Source organism: Microtus oregoni, unplaced genomic scaffold (genome assembly GCF_018167655.1).
Source record: "Microtus oregoni isolate MIOR12 unplaced genomic scaffold, Mior012 000003F_ref0000135, whole genome shotgun sequence".
Classification (NCBI taxonomy): Eukaryota; Metazoa; Chordata; class Mammalia; order Rodentia; family Cricetidae; genus Microtus; species Microtus oregoni.
In genome coordinates this window covers 27,173,087-27,191,585 of record NW_024543062.1, presented here as the reverse complement: position 1 = coordinate 27,191,585, position 18,499 = coordinate 27,173,087, and the positions used below count along the sequence as shown (strand labels likewise).

Here is an 18,499-nt window from a genome sequence, read left to right as displayed (position 1 = left end):
CTCATGCCCAGATGGTGCTGGTGAACTGCATGGTGGTGCCCATGTGCCCTCACCCTGGCACCATGTGTTTGTCTCTATTCCCCTGCATGCAGTGCCGCCCTGGCCTGGGATGGCCGTCTCCAATGCACAGACCCACTGTGCTCACCTGGGAACTAGGGAACCAGGCCTCCTGCTCGGAACCACCATGCTCACCCCAGCTCCAAGAGGAGGCTCTTACTTGGAGCTTCTTAGTGAATGGTGACAGCTCACGGAGGAAAGCAACCAAGCTGCCAGCTTGAGAATCCAAGGAGCCAGCAGGCCAGCCTCTGAACATCTCGGATGGGCAGCTTCTGATCCCTGCGGAGGCAAATGATATTGCACACATAACTGTGCCTTGGCCTGTCGATCTTTCTGTGTGTTTCGCTAACAACCAAACTGTCATATTGTCCCTGCTATGGTTGTCACCAGGCCACAGAGAACCGCAGGCACCTTCGGGGGTGGGGGTGGGATGGCTTGATTTTAGCTGTTCCCAGGAAGGTGAGGTGTTTAAGTAGATGAGACCAGAAGAAATGTGAACAGCAGCTGGTTTGGGCACCAAGCAGAGTTGGGCTGAGCCCTGAGCCCTGAGCCCTGTCTCTCGGCACTGTGGCATCTCAGACAAGTTATTCAGCCTCTCTGAGCCTTCATTTCCTTTGGTAGGAACTGGAAGAATTCCAAATATATTCATTTGCCACAACACAGGAGACATGTGTTTTCTGCCAGTGTCCTGTCACGGGACGATAAAGTGACGTTACAGAACATTCTAGAAGTGTTCACCTGTGTTTTGTGTGTCAGCATCTCTGCATCATGCAAAGCTCTCACGGGATGAAGATTGCTATGTTCTTTGTTGGCAAAGTTGCTGGGAACTGTCTTGCCCCTCACGGACGGAGATCGCAAAGGAGTGCGCAGGCTCCAGCCCCTGGCAGACTGAGGGATGGTATCAGGAATTCCAGGTCAGCCTGGGGCTAAACATGAGATCAAATGAGGACACAAAACCACTTGGCGATGAAAAAAGAAAAAAGAGAAAGAAAAAGGAGCTAATTAAGACAAAACAAAACCCCCAGAGGAAAGAAGAAAAGGGGGGAAGGGAGGGAGAGAGGGAGGAAGGAAGGGAGGAAGGGAGGAAGGAAGGAAGGGAGGAAGGGAGGAAGGAAGGAAGGAAGGGAGGAAGGAAGGAAGGGAGGAAGGGAGGAAGGAAGGAAGGGAGGAAGGGAGGAAGGAAGGAAGGGAGGAAGGAAGGAAGGGAGGAAGGAAGGAAGGAAGGGAGGAAGGGAGGAGGGAAGGAAGGGAGGAAGGGAGGAGGGAAGGAAGGGAGGAAGGAAGGAAGGGAGGAAGGAAGGAAGGGAGGAAGGGAGGAAGGAAGGAGGGAAGGAAGGGAGGAGGGAAGGAAGGGAGGAAGGAAGGAAGGGAGGAAGGAAGGAAGGGAGGAAGGGAGGAAGGAAGGAGGGAAGGAAGGGAGGAAGGGAGGAAGGGAGGAAGGGAGGAAGGGAGGGAGGGAGGGAGGAAGGGAGGGAGGGAGGGAGGGAGGGAGGAAGGAAGGAAAAGGATTAATTAAAACAAAACAAAACCCCCAGAGGAAAGAAGGAAATGGGGGGAAGGGAGGGAGAGAGGGAGGGAGAAAAGAAGGAAGGAAAAAGGAACTAATTAAAACAAAACCAAACCCCAGAGGCCCAGAGGAAACCACACACAGGCATCTGGCATTTGTGAGTGACGATGCTACCTTGCGTCTTAGTCTGCCCCATCATCCTGTGACTCAGTGATCGCCAAGGCTCCTGCTGGTCAAGGGAAGACAGGGTTGCTGCTCCCCTGGCCCCCCGTTAGGAATAATATAAACTGTTTCCTTCGAATTTCATACCTGGAACAAAAGAACATTCTGGAATCTAACGTGACTCACAGTGTTGGGCTGCATTTTCCAGACAACATCTAGGTCACTCACTGTGGCTGGGGACCAGCGTGTGCTGCAGAGGGGGGAAGGTTAAGCCCCTTGGTAGCCGCACAGTGCTGCCGGAACCTTGTCCATGCGCAGTGTAAGGCCACTTCTCCAGCATGTCCGTTTCTGCAGGAGGATGATGCTGCGGGAGGGGCCAGATCCTGCAGGTGTCACAGGTGTGAGGCAGAAGCACCAGCTGGTTTCATCAGGGACGGTGCCTGGCACCGAGAGATCAAGAGGGAACATAGACATGCACACGGATGTGGGAAGAGGGAAGGGGTGACTGGGGGCTCGGCTCTCGATTATACTGCTTCAGTGCACGGTTTGTCGAGTTTGGAAGCAGAACCCGAGGCTTTCTGCAGGCTGAGTGTGTGGTCTGTGGCTGGGCTCCCCCACTGCCGCATTTTCATTTTTTGAGAAATATCTTAAAGCAGATAGATAAAAAATATTTATCTATTTTTTTAAAGGTTTATACTTCTTTTTTTAAAAATTTATTTATTCATTTTGTATACAGTGTTCTTTCTGCATGTGTGCCTGCAGGCCAGAAGAGGGCACCAGATCTCATTACAGATGGTTGTGAGCCACCATGTGGTTGCTGGGAATTGAACTCAGGACTGCTGGAACGGCAGGCGGTGCTCTTAACCTCTCCAGCCCCATATTTATCTATTTATTTATATATTTGTATGTAAATGTATGCGTGTGTGTGTGTGCACATGTGCACACGTGCACACAGGCCTGCTGGGGTCAGTTCTCTCATCCGGCATGTGTTCAGGAACTGGACCTCAGGTCACCATGCTTGGCGACAAATTACTTTAAGGCTGAGTCATCTGTAGTCCTTAAAGTTTCAATACTGGCTGAGCAAGACAGACATCAGCACTGGTAGGCAGAGGTCACATTCTCAGTGGGACAGCCTCAACCCTCAGCAGGTAAACTGTTCTTGAGGTCAGCAAGAACCATCTCTGTGCTGTGCCAGGATGCGGAGGTTTCAAGGGGCCTCATGGCATGCTGGTCCCAACGGCTGAGGCGGGAACAAGTGTCCATCAACGGCCAGGTAGAAGAACAGTGTCGCCTGCCACACATGCACTCCTTCCCAGCTGCAGTCACAAAAGGATTCTGAGTCCAGGCAGTCTCATGGCCAACATCTCCAGGAGATGGTTTCACGGGAACAGAGACTAGCCATCGGGGCTGAACAGGGAGAAACGGGCGCCATCTTGAAGTGGCCGCAAAGAGTGGTGGTGCTGTGTCATGGACTAGTCTGTGGTGTCTTGTGTTTTGTGCCTTGCTGCATTCCAGACAGCTAAGAAAGGGAATCAGCTTGGTGTTCATCGACAGAGAAACAGATAAAGGAAGCATGGCATACAGGCAGTGTTCAGCTACAAAGAGAGACAAGGAGATCTTCGAGCTACAACGGTTTTGGAAATGTATTTCAAATGATCAGATGGACTTGGTGGGTATCAGCTGAGCATGCAGCGCAAGGCCACCAGAGAGGCTAGAATGTTCCAGACGAGAACTCCCAGTGCCATTTGTGTACGTTATCTGGTAACCAATTCGAGATCTGAGTGTCACTCGGAAGAGCGACATCATGTTAAAAACTACGGGATGGAGATCGGGCCTGGCCTCCTGGCTGGCTGCAGGTTGACATGCCCCCCCCTTCTGATGTAACCGGGCAGGCAGGCATGATAAAGGGCCTCTGGATGGGTGTGGTAACAGGAACGGGTACCTAGAGCAGTGGGGTTACTCAAAACCTCCATTGCTCCTGAAGACTGGTGGCTTCTGGGGCTGCAGCAAACCTGGTCATTTCACCCAGCCGGGATTTGGGAGCTGGAGCCCTGGTCACTACTTTGCAGGCTGCTGGTCCCCATGGTGGGTGGAGAACTGTGTGGGGACACAGGGATCAGGAAGGGCTCTGGCTGTGGACACATGAGGACCACAGTGCCCACTGGTCTGGTCTTACATCCCTCCAGGGACATGCCTCCCAGGCTCCTCTGGAGTTATAAGTTATAGTGGCCCTAAGGCCTTTTTTTCCCCAGACAAATGTAGGGGCTGGAGAGAGGCTCAGTGGTTAAGAGCACTGGTTGTTCTTCCCGGAGATCCGGGTTCAGTTCCCAGCACCTACATGGCTGCTCACACCTGGATCTGACACCCCCACACAGACATATGTGCAGGCCAACACCAGTGCACATACATTTTTTAAAAATAAATGTATGTGGGGCTGGAGAGATGGCTCAGAGGTTAAGAGCATTGCCTGCTCTACCAAAGGTCCTGAGTTCAATTCCCAGCAACCACATGGTGGCTCACAACCATCTATAATGGGGTCTGGTGCCTTCTTCTGGCCTGTAGGCATACACACAGACAGAATATTGTATACATAATAAATAAATATTTAAAAAAAAATAAATGTATGTGCCCGTACTGACCTGTGCACCTGTGTGTGGAAGCCAGCGGACCACCTCAGGCCGTACACCTCCTTTGAAACAGGGTTTGTCATTGGCCTAGACCTCACCAGGTCAGCTAGGCTGGCTGGCCACGTGCCTCCCCCCCCCCCCCCCCCCCAGGATCCTGCAGCCTCTGCTGCTCCAGAACTGACAACACAAATCCTACTACAACCAACTCTCAGTGTGCAAGCTCCTCGGTCTTCAGGCATCCGCCCCGCCTGGACAAAGATCCTAGTTAGTGATGAATGCCCAGTAGAGGCCACCCCAGGAGACCCTTCTCAGCTCCCCACAGCATCTACACTGGGTACTGGCTGTGTAAGGGGCAGCCCATAAGGCTGGGGTTGACGCTGCTGGCTGCTCTGCTGTGGGACAGGACGAGCAGGGGTGACCTGTGGCAGCTACCATGCAGTGACCTCACGTGCTGTATGACGAGACTGACCTGATCCATTCATGGGAACATCTAGACGTGTCCCTCCACCCTTATTCTCCTCAGACTGGATGGGGGGGAACCCCAGGGGATCCTTGGCAGTCATTCTGCAGTCACGGGCCTCTGGATACCAGCCTCCTCCTCCCCAGCCGTCCCAGAGCACGGAAGTGCTTGAGTCTCCCTGTTTTGAGGTTTGTTTATTCAGAAGCAGTGTTAACCTGATACAATCATCACTACTCGGCTGCCGCATGTTGATGCTGTAATTGCACAGAGTATTTATCCAAGGAAGGGAATGTTCTTCAACTCCCAGGCTGCAGGATGCTTAGAACAGGTTGGGAAGCAGTGCAGTGAGGTAGTTGTGTCCGTAGCATGGCTGTGAGGGGCTGGGCTAAGGGGTGGTTCTCCCATCCACCCACCTGCACAAACAGCCTGGCCTAGGTTTACACAGCAGGATCCTATCCCAGCAAGGGCCTAATCCAGCGGCGGCCTGCCTCTAAGCAGCCTTGAGGGACAACGACCCTCATTCCTTTCAAATCAAAAGACAAGCAAGGGATGCCGCCCAGTGTAGCCAAGGTGTTTGGTGAAGGCCAATCACCAATGAGGTCACAGAACTGTTTAGCCAATGCACCCATGAGAACAATTGGAACCCTCCCATCAAGAGCCTAGTGGATTCTGGATTTTCCCTCCATACATATTCCTTTCTTCCATCCAAACAAAGTCAGATAAACAAAGACAGCGTGGGTCACATCTGGGTGACAACAGCCACAGATGCTCTGAAATGAAGCCTCTGGCCATCCAATCCCCTCCACTTCCAGCTGGAACCAGAGCAAACAGTTGACTTTAGAGGAGAGGGACCTGCTGCTGGCCTGGCTCCATTTCCTAGGGCAAGGAAGACACAAACACTTCCGAACAAGAGCATAAGCAGCTGCTGTGACAGACATAACTGAGTCCACGGAGGTGCTCCAAGCTCATAAACAAGGTCATGGCAAACCGGAGTGACGGGGATGGTCTAGCCTTGGACATCTCAAGTTTCTCTGCTCCTACTTCTGAGTATGTCTGTAGACACTGGACCTTGGGTGAGTGTGCAGGGCAAGTTCCAGGTCCTATGAGGAAAACGTCCTCATCTGGTCTCTGGGGCTACAGGTACAGGGGCGTCCCACCCAGTGTACACAGCAGGACACCCGAGTGCTGTGCAGTGCAGCTACCATACCGACAGTGACAACAGACACCACGGTCCTGGTTTTCTGTCCTTGGATTTGCAGTTCTCAGCTCACAGGCAGAAGGCGTCCCTCCTCTGACAACCAGACACTCTGACTGTTCCCAAGTGTCAGTAAGACACTTGTCAGATGTTAAAAGGAAAACTAGGATCTGCTGTTTTTCCCCCACTTTGTTCAGGAGGAAGACCCTGCTTTCTCTTCTCTCGCTGCTGCTGAATGAAGGTGGGCAGGCCACTGGTGTGGTTTCTCTTGGTAACTTCGTTTATTAATTGTACAAAAGAAACCAAAACCAAATCAAAACAAAAAACCCTTGGCATTCATTTGAAGAGAAGTTGCTATCACCAAATATTTAGTATTTTAACATTGTGAAAGTTCTACTTTTTATAACAGGGCTTTTGAAAATGGAGAAAACTTTTGGAAAAATTTTTAAAAAGAAACTTATGATTTATTAGAGTACAGGATCCAAAACACATTTTTAGAAAAATATAAAGTGCCCAACTACCAACTTACACGGGTGATACAGGCTCCCTCAGCCAAACGAAGCCTTCGTGAAGAAACACGTTTAAAAACAGTCTAGGTACATATTTACATCAGGTCAGCTTTGATGTTTCTCTAGGAAAACGGAAATCAAAGCACAAGCCCAACAATGGGAGCTCCCAGCATGCTCCGTGGCTGCTTATAACAAGACACAAGAGTGTGGATCTGTGTGGGTGGATTTTCACCTTGAAATGAGTGGTTGTAAAATCCTCCAACCTCAGGCAGATGCTGAGTGGTTGGTCCAACTTCAAATGCGAGTTCAAACCCGCCTGAGTTCTGACTGGTGAGAAACAGACGCTAGACAAGAGACGCATCAGTTGTTAAGAGTCTCAGGTTTCCTGTCCTTCTAGAGACTGCCTATGGTCTCCCTGTCATCCTGGGGCTGGCGAAGGGCAACCAAGGAGGGGACAGTCATCTAGAGTGCCGTGAGAATACACATGCAGAAGCAGGCAGGCAGGCAGCCCCACAGCCCTGCTCACTAGAGCAACGGCATTCTAAACGCAAGGCAGAAGTGCCTTCAGCCCAATGGACGGGCCAGTTTGCTTGAGAACCCGGTGGCCCCCACTAGGATCTGTAAAAGGGTCAGTCCTTTCACACTCACCAAGAGCATCAGGCAGAAGCCAGGGTGCCCCAGGCTAGGCCTTGTCCTGGAGACAGTGTCCTGGAGCCTTCAGACACAGCTCGAAGCCCAAAGCATGCATGCCTCTCCCCATGGAGAGTCTGATGGGACAGGAGAGTCTAAGGGGTGACGGGGTGGAAAACCCATTTCCCCAAGTTAGGCTTCTCTAGTTCATTTTCCTGATCGCAACACAAACCCATTCTCTTGGTCTTTGGGGACCAGGAGCTACAAGTTTTCAGAGCAATTTTCATCTGGCCTGCAGGCCGCACTAGGGAAACGGGCCTATGACCAACCGACTTAAGATCCGCTCACAATTACACGAGTAGTCGTAGTAAAGCAGCAGCTGATGACGGTGGAGAACTGGGAAAGGCATTGCTGTGCATTTGCTCAGAGAACCAAAGGAAGAAGACGGAAGCTCACGACGGGCAGAAATGTGCACAGACTCCAGTGGAGGAGAAAGGAGACAATGCCGTTCGTTCTCCCAATTTAAATTAAAAGGGGGAAAAAGGAACACTTAAAATATGTGTTTCATGTATTAGCAAAAAAAAATTAATTCTACTCGTTCTGAGTCCCATCTCCATGCCTTCTTCTGAATACAACCACCCCAAGGCAAAGGGGCAGGTGGCCCTGACTCGGGGTGCCCAAGCTCCAGAGAGCGCAGGAAATGTGGACCCCATCTGTCCAGCTGGAGAAACGCTGCCACAGTGTGAATGGAGACAAGGGTGGGAGGGGGATGAAAGAACAGAGTGTGGACGGTGAGACCTCATGAGGACAGAATGTCACACACTGTCACCACGGGACAAGCAGACAAGCCATGCCACTGGACACGGTGCCTTTCAACTGATTCACTAGTGTAGCGGAGAGCAGCGCTGTCTCTGTGGCCGGAGGAGCACACACCATCTAAACTGGGGAGGCAGCCAAGGCTGCTGGTGAAGTGGCTGTCCTGTGCTGACTCCAAGGGGACCGCACTAGTCCTTCAGGAATCCTTCCCCTAGAAGGCGGCAGCAGCAGCAGCAGAGGTGCAATGTCCTGAGTCTACTCAGCCGTGTCCTCCTTTGCACTGTAAATGTTCTGCACCGTCTCATACACAAACTCCAGGTCCTCGGGGTACCGGATCTCCAGCTCTGCATTTGGGATGTAGTGTGTGCCTGTGAACTCTGAGAAGTAGCGTCCCACGTCTGGGTGTGAGATTTCCTGAGGCTCCACGTTGTATTCCAGGTTCTCTGTTAGTAAAGAGGCGCCGGACACCGCTGTTAGCATTTCCCTCTCCACAGTGCTCTCTGCAGAAACCCTCCCACCACCCCTTCCAGGGCGCTTTTGAAACAGAGCAAAGGTTACCACTAGAAACATTTTGGTTTTACAGTGACTCAAGAGGAAAAGGCAGAGGTGGCTGCTGTGGGGAGGGAGGAATGGTGACACAGGTCCCCTTCCCCATGGCTCTGCTCAGAAGACATCTTTCTATTCTCTGAGTGGGATATTTGGCTCCAAGAATCCCAGCGGTGCCTCTGGGGTACTAACTGTGCCTTCATCTGGCTTAGCAAGAAGCTGGAGCAGCGGAGAGATGAGCCTCACCTGAACTTGGCTGCTCAGAAACTGCCCTACCATCTGGTTATAAGTCTCAAACCTGCCACACCTGCCACAGAGCAGAGCCCCTGCCACAGAGCCACTCTTCTCCACCAGAGTTCCTGGATTTGGGGCTCACACTTCCTGGGCTGCTGCAATGGCACCCACACCCTGCTTGGCCCCTAGGAGAGCCTGGGTGCCTTCTCCCCGATCTTGACTTTGCCACAGGAGAAAGGGACAGAATACAGATGTCTACAGTGGAGGAACAGATCCTTCAGGTGTCTCACTGAAAAGCCAAAGGTCAGGAACAGAAGTCAGTGGCCCAGAAAGCTTACTGCTGGGCTGGAGAGTTGGCTCAGAGGTTAAGAGCACTGGTAGTTCTTCCAGAGGTCCTGAGTTCAATTCCCAGCAACCACATGGTGGCTCACTAACATCTGTAATGAAATCTGGTGCCCTCTTCTGGCCTGAAAGAACACTGTACACAAAATAAATAAATAAATAAACAAATAAATAAATAAAGCAAGCCTTACTGCTGTGAAAGTTCCCTGAAAGAGGAGGTGGCCATGCAGACTCCCCATGATTCGTTTCCAGGCCAGGGCAGAGCCATGTCTACTCCAGAAAGGAGCACACAGGACAGCCCAGACACCCAGAGGTCCTCCTAGAACGGACTGTCCCTGCACTCCTCTCTGTGAGAGGTGGGCAGGGTGGCCAACCACTGTGTGTTTCCCTTTAAGGGTCTGGGGAAACTGCGGATGCACTGCTTTGGGGTCTCCACAAGAAGTTGCTGTGAAGTCACCAATGCACTGAGGCATCTAGTGTGGACGCAGGGATGAGTGTAGACCAGGACAGAGGGTGCTGGGTCAGGGAAAGCCGAGCACCACAGGCAATTATCTTGTTCATGGCACATAGCTCAGGTGAGCCGTCCTGCTCCACAGGAACCCCTGCATTGTGCAGCTCTGCCCATAGCTGCCATCCTCTAGGTGCTCAACAGAGGCCCGAGCAGGGAGTCTTGGCCTCTGTGGGCCGCAGCTCTGTGGGATGACACAGCCAGGTAGCTGCTGCAGGCTTCTGAATATGGCTTCTAACAAGAGGCTGCTCTGGAAGCCCAGGCATCAGCATGGTCAGAACCTGGGAGCTAACAGTGCGAGCTCCAGGCTGTCTGGGGCCCACCTCCAGCTGGACTTGTGCCCTGGCCTGCTGGCCCTCAGGCCTGCTGTGGAGCAAAAGAAGAGACCTTAAACCAGTCTGTTCTGTGGTTCTGGGACTGAACTCAGGGTCTTGTGCATGCCAGGCGAGCATGCTACACTCAAGCTGTACCCCCAGCCAGGTTTTATGTTTACTTTGAGACTAAGTTGCCCAGGATGGCTTCAAACTAATGTCCCTCCTGCCTCCCAAGTGCAGGGCCCACATCTGTGCACCCCAGACACAGGGACTAAACGACTTCTTCCAGGAGAGAAGAGAGTGAAGAAGCTGGTGCCTGTGCATCTGGAGCGAACATGTTCCATGATACACCCCTAATATAACGCACTCTAAGAATCACAAACACTCACGGTTTTCAGAGAAATACAGTTGCTTATTTAATCGAAAACCTGTGGACATACACTTGGAAACACCACCTTGAGTCCTCTATGGGTGCCTGGTCCAGTGCCCCTCTTGGGGGGACAACAGCAGAGTGTGTCCTTTTACCCTTGGTATGTCCTGCACACCCTGAAGTATGGTATTCATTTCTGCTGCTGTCTACATTAGATGCACACCAAGCATTTATCTGCATCGGGTTTGTCTGCTACTCAGCACTCTAGAGACATACACTGCTCCACTGTCTCAACAGGGACCACAAACCTCCTGGTACTAAATGTGGATGTGTCTCTAGTCAAGGGGCCATGGGGTGGAGCCACCAGGTAGACGACTGTATGCCTGAGGGATTTACCACTTAGGAGACAATGGCAGGCCAATGACACAGCTCAGTGGGTAAAGACACTTATCACCAACCAACCCAAAGACCTCAATATGGTGCCTGGGACCCATGTGGTGGAGAGAACCGACTCCCACAAGCTGTCCTCTTCTCTCTCCATGCACACCACCGCTGATGGCCATTTTACCAAATAGAACCTAAACAAGAGAAGGCCAACTGGCCTCCTGAAATGACCAAGCGTCACTTTATACCTCGCCCCAGTACCTCGCGTGGCAGCAGGAGCAGACTGTGGGGCTGGGGAGTAGGAGCAGTGCTAAGTTATGGAAGGAGAACTGCACCCAGCTAGGGCTCCTGTGATCACCAACAGCCACTCTCACTGCACTGCAGCAGCAGCCCTGAACTAAGGGTCAGGAGTCAGGTTGTACAGCGTGCTCCCCCTAGTGGGAGCAGGGAGCCACACACAAGACTCAGGAATTCTGACAGGCCAGTCACTGCCCTGGAGGCTGCCGACTAGAGAGGCATCACTAATGGCCTCTACTGGGGAACTAGAATCACTTACAATCAGCTCAAAAGAAGTGAAACAAATAATACAAGTAAAAACCCAGAAATGTCTGAAGGAAGGAAACCTAAGAAGGAGTTCACAAGTGTAGCTTGTTGGCCACAGAGACAGCCCGGCAGGTACAAGCACCTGCTCCAGAGGACCCCATGTGGTGGCTCCAGAGGATCCGAGGTCTCTGTCCTCTGTAGGCACGACACTCATACTGCACAAACCCACACAGACATGTAAACACATAATTAAAAGTAAACTAGTCTTTTAAAAAAAATGTAGTTTCTCAGACCTTTGAGATGATAGCTGAGTGGGTAAAAGCATATGCTGTGCAAACCTGAGGACCTAAGTTCAGTCCCCAGAACCCACATAAAGGTGAGAGAGAACCAACTCCATAACATAGTCTCTGACCTCCAACATGTGTTTTGGAACATGTATCTCCTTGCTCATGGCACAAACATACAATAACAATAAATTTTTCTAAAAAAAATTTAAAAGTCTAGCTCAAGGTGTCCATCTTATGGCTAACTATGGGCTGTGAGCATCAAACTGTCTCCAGTGACTACTACACATTGGAATAAGAATCAGGACTCTGCCAGGGAGCAGGAGGGAGGAAAGTGGAGGCTGGAGTATAAAAGGAGGAGGGGGCAGCAGGGAAAAGCATTTCAAGTCACTGGACAGGGAGCAAGAGCAGCAGACACTCCCCAAGCTACAACGCTCCTGTATCAGTCGTCCAGGTGTTAGGGCAACCACAGTGTCACAGAACACAGTACAATCCCATGGACTTCCTGCTGATGGCAGAAGCTGAGTTACCTCTGGCTGAGCTCAGCATCACGGAGGGTAGAGCCCCGGTTCCTCTGAGTGCAGTGACAGGGGAAGCACAGCATTCTGGTGGGGCAGGGACACCCAGGAGGTCAGGCCCCAGATGTCACTGTCCGTCCACAGACAGAACAGGTAAAGAGACAAGCTCAGACGACCCTAAGGCAACCAGGGCCTGGAGATGGACAGTGAAGTCGTTCTTGGGCAAAAGGCTTTGCAAAGGGAGTGCACTCCAGCAGAGCTATCTGCTGGAGCCGGTTAAGCTGAAAAGGGCCATCCTGTGGTGACAATGGGCAATGAGAAAGCTGATGAAACACGAGCTAGCAGCCACATGGTTTGGTGTGCTGCCGCGTTCCTAGCGCACCATGAGGCAGGAGCATGAAATGTCCCTTCAAACACTGACGAAAAGGCCTGCATCTCTAGTCACTGATGAAACAGATATAGATGAGGCACCCACTGCCTGTGAACGGGGCGCCATGTGGGCTGCATCTGCAGGAGCAGGCAGGGCGGAGCAGCAGCTGAGCTTACTAGAGACAGGAGCTGGCCCAGGAAGGTGAGGAGTGCACTTGAGCGGCTGTGAAGGAGTTCTCTGTCACCTCTGCACCCCAGTCACCTCCCTCAGGAGAGGCCATGGCCCTGTGGCCAACTGAAGGGCCTGGAACCCAGCCAGAGCTAACACAATCACAGCCACTCAACATCACTGGGTCAATGGCCACAGACTTCATTATTTTCTTTTGGTTTCCCAACACTGACTGCAAACTACTGTCCCATGTGTTCCGCAAATGAAGTGAGATGCTCTGAGGCTTCAGTACAACTAAAGCTGAGTATCCAGTTTACAAACTACATCAAGAAAACAAATTACAGGAACTGTTTCTAGAAACCTCAGTCCCCAGTTTAAAGATGTTCACCCCTATTCTGTACCGGCTAGACAACTGTTGCACCGGGTACCGCCACAGCCAGGAGTCATGACTGATGACAAAAGCTTCCTCACCTGTCACGGAGCAAAACCCCAGGCCAGTTTTAAATCACGGTGACTTTCGGAAAAGGAAAGTTTCAAATTTCACCTGACTCAGCTTCAAAAGCTGAACACTGCCCTGGGGGAGCCTCTGTTCAGCCCCTTTACCTTGCCCAGGAACCCATGGAGGTGAGGTGCCCGCAGACATACTACACAGGTCCTCCTGGCCTCAGACAGGTCACGATCACTCATGTGGAGACTCTTCCTGCCTTCTGAAACCCTGACACTCCATCCCTCAGTACTTTTAGCACTGTGTGTGTAGAGCAAGCCTAATGGTTCAGGCCATAGCTTATCACCAAGCTTCTGGTTCCAGGTACTCATGGGTAAAGGGGAGGTGGCCTGCACACTCCAGGTTCTGCATGGGTCCCAAACAGACTCAGCACCCATGAGAGCACACTGTTTATCACATCTGTATACACACTCCCTCTTATCCTGTGTGCTCCTTGCTGGTCAGGTGTATGAAAGTCAAAAGGGACACAGACAAAGGCTCACTTGCAGTCTTTGATTTGACTCTTTTACTCCATCTATCCCCAGCTCAGGGGCTGGCCCGTCAGGTTGGCCATGGCCACAAATGCCTACCAAAGGTCACCAAACACACAGGGATTGTACAGGGGACTGAAGTTTCCACCTGTGGCCACTTGAGGGCGACTGAGGCCAGCGCTGCTAGAATGCTGGCCTGGGAAAGAGAGCCAGGACCTCATGTTGGTGTGTGCCTGTGTGTGACTAGCTGTGGACAGCTGCTGAACACACTGGTGAGCTCTTCCCACAGCATGGCCAGCCAGGCGCAGGTGGAGGGACAGCAAACACCTCACCTTGGGCTGCATATCTGCAGGAGCCATCCTCCACCAGAACATTGTAGAAGGGCTGATGGTGGCCATGAGGCAGGCTGTGCACGTTCATGTTGCGAATCCACTCGTGCCCCATCATGCAAGTGGGGTCCCAGCCATAGATCACACAGTTGTAGCCGTATCTGTGGAGCATCAGAAGAGGGTAAGTGGGCTTCTGGGGGACCTCAGGGCTGTGGAGGAGGCAGAAGAGCCTGGCTCAGGATCTTTCATGCCCTTTGTTTATTACCTGCTTTTACCCCAAGGGAAGTCACTTTTCAGAACACCCTGACCCTCTTCACAAATCCTCCTCTTACCACCAACAAAGCACTTTATCTGGAAAATAACCTTTTTTATTTGTTTGTGTCTAGACAGGCTCTCACTATGTAGCCCTGGCTGGCCTCAAGCTCACAGAGATCTGCCTGTCTCTAAAGGCGTGCACTGCCATGCCTGGCTATAGAGAAACTCTGAAGCAGAGCAAGAGGCTATCTTAGGTAAGATGAGGGTAAGAGTAAGAAGGGAGTCCTTTTTCCCTCCCCCTCCTTTAGAGAGGCCAACTGAATGGCTGGGGTCAATGTGCGCAATGTCAGCTTCATAGTCCAGAACTGAGGAAGAGGAGGTGATTCACTGCTGAAGCCAGGACACCAGGAGCTAAGCTGCCTCATGTGCCCTTCTCTCCACTCTTACATGTCTGGAAATTTCCCTAAGAGAGCTAAGAAGAAAGCATTCACTAAATGAACGGAAATCACAGCATTTGCTGGTTATCCTCACAAAGATAATGGAGGGGTGGGGAGAAGCCAGATGTCAGCAAAGAAGACCATGTGGCCAGAAAGAACCACCTTTGCCAGTGAGGGAATCCTGAAGATGGAAAAAACAAGACCTAGTGCCACCTGCTGCTGGGTTTATGAGCACACCCAGGGCATGCTGCGGGGTAGTGATCACAGCTCCACAGCTCCAGCACCCTGGAGTTAGATTCTGCCTGGTCAACAGACACGGGCAGGACTAGAGCTCAGGAAAGCCCTGCTAACCCAAATCAGAGATGGCAGGGAACGGAGAAGGGACAGCAAAAGGAGGAGGAACTGAGATCACAGCTCAGTGAGTTTCTAGCTTGTTCAGTCCTTAGGCTCAACTCTCAGCGCCCCATACAAACTCTAGGAGCAATTAGAGTAAATGAAAGACATTACACTTCAGTTAGAAGCAGGGTGCAGACAGGGCCATGCTGTCTCGCCTGTGGTAGGTGCTCGGTGAAATGATCGGAGGTACCAGGGTGTGCCTCTGGGATCCTCTTCCCTCTGCGGTGTGGCTGTCACAGAGGCCAGGAGTAGGTACTCACCTCTTATGCTTCATAACGAGCCCGATGGAGTAGCAGACATCTCTGTGCTTCTCCTCAGAGCGCAGCTTCACCTCCACGCCTACCTCCTCCTTCTTGCGCTCAATGTGCTCTAGTGTGTGCTGCACTAGGTAGCCCACCGCCCCGTGCTGCCCGGGGTCGAGGGTCTGGATGTGCTGGAGGATGTCAAGCACCTTCAAGACAAGACAGAAAGACTAGGAGATAATATTTTCGCCAGGCCTTTTCTTTTCCGAAGCGTAGGATCGACACCTACCCATGTAGCCTGACAAAGACCAGCGACAGCATGCCACTTGTGAACCAGGAGTCGTAATGGCCCAAAGTATGGAAACCATTCTATCCTGTCATTCTTGCTTTAAGAGGAAAAAACCGCTAGACCCCTTAACCAAGGCAAAAAGATGCCTGGCGGAACTGTCTTGGTGCATGGCAAGTCGCTCCTAATTAGATGTCACTCACGAGATGAGGCAAGCTTACAAGCCTCCGGATGGCAGCATTTAAACAGTCACCTTTGTAGAACTGAGGCTGGCAGCGGGAGCAGAGCTGGCCCTGTGGTCTGTCTGCTGCTCACAGTGCTTCCCTTAAGTCAGGCTCAAGCACAGTATGGGGATGCGCACCAACACGCTTGGACCCACACCCAGTGATGCTTGAGCACAGCACACACCAGTCCTTTTTGTTTTATGAGTTCTGAGTTGGACTGGCTTAACAGGACAGGTAACCTCAACTATAGGCCCACACCAGTCAACCAGCTGCTTCCTGTCACACTGACAACCAGGTACCTCTGCAATTATTCTGAAGTCCACCCTCACCTTCCAAAGCAATGTAGTGGCTCCTGGTAATTCTTGGTGAAGAACTGGATGCCTATCAGGTGTGGTACTGCACAGCCACTACTGATTTGCAAGAAAGAAATTTGGCTCAGTGAGTTTAAATGCTGGTCTGAGGTCAGATGGTTACAAAGACGTGGCCCTGGGTATGATCCTTGGCCCATGGTCTCAACTTCCATTGTGCCAGGGAATGACAATAGAATCATTTTAATTACTGTGATGAAACTTAACATGAAAAACAGCAGGTGGAGTGTCAGTACCCTAAACACCCCAAAGCTTGCTTCAACAAAAATCTATCAGAAGCCAGCCCCCGTTTATATCCCACCTCCAGGAGGGGCGCTCTTAAAGTGAGGTGCTCAGGGCATTTGTCTTTTGCAGTTGAGAGCACCCATCTAACAGTGAGCTTCTGTGGATCCTGCCAGGAACAACAGCTGCACCTCTGCCACTATGCACACAGCCAGACATAGACTCTTCAGGGCACAAAGGTGGCCCACACTCAGACTATAAGACAGAGAGTTTTGGCTCCTTGCATGGATGTGTGAGGTTGAGAGTGAGGGTACATGTGACTTGGACCTGGTGTGTTTACAAAGGACAATGCTGACAGTGGACATCATGTTCCCAGCCAAAGCTACAGGCCTTGGCTGAACACAGTGACTTACATCTATAATCCTAGCACTGGGAAGTAGGATCAAGGTCAGAGCAGGTTACATACTGTAACCCTGTTTCAAAAACATTAACAAGCCCAAATAAAAAACAAAACAAAAACTCAGAAGCTCAGGGAGAGAGCTGGGAGGAGCACTTTTGCTCAGGGGCACTCCCTTCTACCACTCCTCCTCTGGCCACACAGCAACACAGGCTGTGGCTCAGCACCCACAGAAGACAGCCCCAAGTCCACATATCCACTGACAGGCAGCTCCAAGTCCACGAGTCCACTGCCCTGTGTGCATGAGTCCCACCTGTCTACAAAGTCTCACTCTGAGCTCTTGGTTCCCCTTAGCTGTTTGCTGGTAGACTGTCTGCTGGCACAGAATGCTGCTTGCCCTGGGTGGTCCTAGGCCAGTTCTACACAGCTTACCATGGCACTTTCTCCCAGCCCAAACAGCCTATTCTTTAAACACCCACTTCTGGAGTAGAACGCTAGCCTCGCGTTGGAAAGTCTGTAAGCTCTGGGAGTTTCTTTCATTGACATCCAGGGGAACTACATACAGTCACCCAATCACTCCTGAACAGGAACTTCTCAGGGCAGCCTTTACATGCCAAGACCAGGCTGGGAGCACAGAGAATGGCTAGTGGGGAGCGCACTGTGTACACCCTGTCCTGGGAGAACTTGGTTCAGTGTAAAGAGCTTGGGGCAGCAATGGAGTTGCAGGGTCAGCAAAGGGGAATGCAGCATGTGCAAGGTGAACACAGCAGGAGCGCATTACTCCTCCTAAGGGGGGCATGGGGATGGGCGCGGGCACACATGCACACACACCACACAGATGTGGGACATGGACAGTCAGACAGGTGGGACGGAACCACGGAGAATTGTGAGTCACACTGCAGGGTAAGAAAAGTGTCCCTAGGGCAGCAGGAAGCCACTCAGAGAGCAGTCTGTCCTGTCAAGACCCTGACTGCCATGCACACAACAAGAAGGCAAGTAGGGAGACCAGTGGCTGTGTCTTCCCTCCCCTGTCCAGGTATAAAAGAGGCATTGAAGGAAGCCCCTGGGACAGTCCACAGGGTAGAGGACTCCTAGGGAGCATCTATGTGTAAAGCCTCACAAGGAGACCCAGGAAAAGACCAGAGGAGCCTGGGAACCAGTGGCCATGTAGCAGGCGGAGCAACAAAGAAGCAGGAGAAAGGGCATGGCCACTTCCTGGCCTTGCAACAGCAACAGAAGAGTGGCTGGCCAGAACAGAGCCTGAGGGAGGGCTGGGAGTGAGATACAGAAGCAAAGGTAGGTGGGGGGCAATGGACAAGTATGTGGTAAACAGGCAGGGAGTAGATCGGAGGGTGGCCACAGGCGAGCCCACAGGGCTCATCCCAGGGAAGGGAGGAGGGGCGCTTCCTGCGCTGCATAGAAAGCACGTGAGTCACAGTCACGTGCACTGGGGCTCTGGCAGCACTCAGTGCAGGGGCTGCTCCTTAGCCATGGTGACCCTCAGGGTGACCCCTGCGGTAGACTCAGTGCACTGCAGACTTGAAAACACAAGACAGCTGAGAGGACAGAGGGCGGCTTTCAGCAGAAGCAGTGACATTCACAAACATGACCACCTGGCTCTACCCTCCCACCACAGCCTCAGGGACCAAGAGGATGGGCTTTGCAGCTCTTCCCGACTTCACAAACTAGAAAGAGAAAAGTGAGGCAACCTGTAGGTGTCCTGCTCAGGGACAGGTCACCTGTAACAAACAGCCCATGTTCCACAGGCTGATACACCCCTCCCCCATGCCTCTTGCAGGCTTAACCACCCTTTGAGCTCCTTCT

General features: G+C 51.9%; 1 protein-coding gene across 2 annotated transcripts in view; it reads right to left on the bottom strand.

The window, feature by feature from the left end:
• Positions 1 to 6,268: 6,268 nt before the first annotated feature.
• The window catches only part of Fbxo21 (F-box protein 21), a 32,560-nt gene continuing 20,329 nt past the window's right edge, over positions 6,269 to 18,499 (bottom strand). The window contains exons 10-12 of one of the 2 annotated variants that reach the window (XM_041648174.1): positions 15,197 to 15,408; positions 13,852 to 14,009; positions 6,269 to 8,406 (exon numbers count right to left, since the gene is read on the bottom strand). In XM_041648174.1, coding sequence (XP_041504108.1) covers positions 8,219 to 8,406; positions 13,852 to 14,009; positions 15,197 to 15,408 — 558 coding nt within the window. In that variant the 3' untranslated portion in view covers positions 6,269 to 8,218. The remainder of the gene's footprint in view (positions 8,407 to 13,851; positions 14,010 to 15,196; positions 15,409 to 18,499) is intronic. The other variant, XM_041648176.1, reaches the window with a different exon arrangement.